At 47.2% G+C, this 3374-nt stretch overlaps 1 protein-coding gene across 1 annotated transcript in view; it reads left to right on the top strand.

Annotated features, from left to right (window-relative positions):
* The first annotated feature begins 538 nt into the window (after positions 1 to 538).
* MED14 (mediator complex subunit 14) overlaps positions 539 to 3374 on the top strand; it is a 98376-nt gene continuing 95540 nt past the window's right edge. Inside the window, exon 1 of the mRNA XM_019523870.1 lies at positions 539 to 552. Coding sequence (XP_019379415.1) covers positions 539 to 552 — 14 coding nt within the window. The remainder of the gene's footprint in view (positions 553 to 3374) is intronic.

The following is a 3374-nucleotide window of genomic DNA, read 5'->3' as shown; positions in this document are numbered from 1 at the left end:
GCTTTTCTTTTTATTGTTGTTGCTCTTTTTATAACCACTGCATTTAGATTTTTATTGAACTGTCCATGATGATGTCTTCTTTTTTCCTAAGATATTAGATAAATTTGGAAGCCAGAAATTGTTCCAACTTCACTTTTATTCTTTCCAGCATGCAACAGTGCCCATTTACCACTCTTTAATAAGATGTTAAGAGAAACTTCACAGCTTCCTCTTAGGCTTGATTATCCTTAATAGTCTTATATCACCTACAGATGTTTCACATTTTTCAGATCATCAGAACTAGATTAGACAATCCAGGGGCAAGCCTGCAGCCTTGGCTATCATGGGTCATAAATAAGTTGCAAAAAACTTTGTTTAATGCTCCTGGACAATATAAATAATGTTGTCAGGTGCCTTCTTCCATTGTTACCCTATGCAAATAACCCTATTAGGACTGTACCTGTAACTGAATTTAAAGAAAATATCTATGTATACTGTTCTAGTTTTCCAAGGGATGTCTCTGACACTGTGGGCACATCCATATGTTTATTAATGAACCATGGTTATGGCACAGTAAGTTTAGTACCTAGAATGACAGGGCGCTTGTACACATGATGAAAATTGCCCATTTTTAGGGTTTAATTGCATCACATTTTACACATATGAGGGTTTTTTACGATTTAAATGAGTTTGTTATATTGCAAAATAAACCACATCCTGATGTATTTTAGTTTGCATCAATGCAATTTGCAATGATATAGCCATTGATCTGTCACGTGAACATGGTAAATCACTGAATGATGTGTAAGGAGCCCCTTTGTCCACCAGATCTTGCTACAGTTTTTGTTTAATGAGCCCTTTTGTCCTCTAGATGTTGCTTCAATTTGCAGGTATTTGTATGCAGTGGGTATTTTTGGACACCAGCCTGATATGAATCAATTTTCTGCTCACCTGCACTGACCCCTGCACCCGCCCCACATTGCCCTGGCCAGGGTTCCTGCCTGGGCTGTGCTGCCCCTGGCTCCCCAAGGGGGGTCTTGGTTGCCAGGGGCACTGTCAGCCCATAATCTGACCCTGGTTCATGCAAGGAATTAATGACCGCTTGGCTGCCTAACGTAGGAACCCAGGTGTGGTTTCATTGGCCATTCAAAGCAAATGGTAGGCGCCCAGCCCTAGGACCCCCCAGGTCCAGGGAGGCTAGGGGCGTTGGGCAAGGCTGGATGTCGGGCACCTGTCAGGGGTCCCCTCTGTCACTCCTCACCCACAGCCACCTCAGCCCCAACAGTGCCCGTCAGTGGTGGGCTGCCAGCATGGGCAGGGCAGGACGGGGATTTACCAGGTTTACCAGTTTTACCCACCCCTCTACAGGTCTCTCTGTTGATTTGACAATGAGGAGAACAAAGCCAGGCACCTTGGCTTGAGTATCTGCTAATCGCCAGCATTGAAAGAAACCTGTGCTCCTCAAGCTTATGCAAATCCTTCCCCTTGCCCTGTACACACATGGAACATGAAGTAAAGCAAATAGAAAATCTTTATTTACATAATTAAACATAATTGATATATTAAACAAAGTTTACATAATTTAAAAAAACACAAAACATTTACAAGGTAATGATAAGCAATAAACAATAATCAACAACTTTTATAACAGATAAGCAATAATAATTTCTAAGTTTCTGAGCTTGACTGCTGTTCTCTCCCCCGTGGCCAGGAATGTTGGTAGTAACCAGCAGCACACTTATAAGATGGGAAACTCCCCTCTTGAGAGCACAGAGGCAGAAAGGGATCTTGGAGTCATTATTGACTCCAAGATGAATGTGGGCTGACAATGTGAGGTCACGGTTGGCAGGGTTAACCGGACCTTGTCGAGCATCCACAGGTGCATCTCCAGCAGGGCCAAGGAGGTGATCCTCCCCCTCTGTGCAACACTGGTCAGGCCACAGCTGGAGTACTGTGTCCAGTTCTGTGTGCCCCACTTCAGGAGGGATGTGGACAACATGGAGAGGGTCCAGAGGAGGGCCACCCGCATGATCCGGGGACAACAGGGCAGACCCTACAATGACAGACTGCGGGACCTGAACCTGTTCAGCCTTCACAAGAGAAGGCTGAGGAGGGACCTGGTGACAGTCTATAAACTCACTAGGGGGGACCAGAAGGGTTTGGGGGAGACACTGTTTCCCCTAGTGCCCCCTGGCATGACAAGGAATAACGGCCACAAGTTGTTGGAGAGTAGGTTTAGATTAGACATCCGTAAGTACTACTTCACAGTCAGGGCGGCTAGGATCTGGAACCAACCTCCAAGAGAAGTGGTGCTGGTTTCTACCCTGGGGGTCTTTAAGAGAAGGCTTGATGCCTACCTAGCTGGGATCATTTGAGCCCAGTTTTTTTTCTCCTGCTCTGGCAGGGTGTTGGACTTGAAGATCTACAAGGTCCCTTCTGACTCGACTTCTATGATTCTATGAACGCCTCCTGCTGCAGTGCCCAGATATGAGGTGGCCGCTGGCAGGATGTACCTGTCTGACAATCTCGCACAGACACACCATGCAGCTGTTGATGGCACTAACGATTCTATCTGTCTGGCATCATTAACAGCCTGCCTATCTGGCCCATGTCTGCTCATTGGCAGAATACCAAGTAGAGCTGAAAATCAGGAAATGCAGGAAACAGAGTCTTTTTTGAGAGCTCTGTACTCAGCAAATCTTGTGAACGAATAAGAAGCAGTTGGGCAAAAATAACTGAGAAGAGTTTGTCTGGCTTTGAGGGGTTGCAGGCCCTGAGTGGCTGCAAACAATTGCTCACCATAGCCTCCCTGCTGTGCATTGCTTCACACCTCCCTGAACTGCCCACTAACTCACAAGGTCTTTAAAGTGGTGTCCTATGCCAACCCAACCTCTCCCCGCCCACCTTTGCCTTATAGTCCAGCCTAATTGTAGGTGTCACTTCAGGTGACAGTTGATTTAAATAATTTCATAGTTAGTAGGGTTGAAAGGGACCTGAGCAGATCATCAAGTCCGACCCCCTGCCATGGCAGGAAGGAGTACTGGGGTCAAACCACCCCAGCAAGGTGATTGTCAAGCCTTGTCTTAAAGACCCCCAGGGTAGGAGCCAGCACCACTTCACTTGGAAGTTGGGTCCAGATCCTAGCCGCCCTGACAGTGAAGTAGTGCCTCCTGATGTCTAGCCTGAATTTACCCTCTGCCAGCTTGTGACCGTTACTTCTAGTCACTCCTGGTAGTGCTCGGGGGAACAGGGACTCCCCCAGTGCCTGCTGGTCCCCTCTGACTAGTTCGTAACAGGCCACTAGATCCCCCCTCAGCCTTCTCTTGTGGAGGCTGAACAGATTCGGGTCCCATAGCCTCTCCTTGTAGGGCCTGCCCTGCTGCCCCCTGATCATG

Source organism: Gavialis gangeticus, unplaced genomic scaffold (genome assembly GCF_001723915.1).
Source record: "Gavialis gangeticus isolate Ggan-Ray unplaced genomic scaffold, GavGan_comp1, whole genome shotgun sequence".
Taxonomy (NCBI): Eukaryota; Metazoa; Chordata; order Crocodylia; family Gavialidae; genus Gavialis; species Gavialis gangeticus.
The sequence above is the reverse complement of the archived record's forward strand: the minus strand, read 5'-3'. Positions and strand labels throughout refer to the sequence as shown.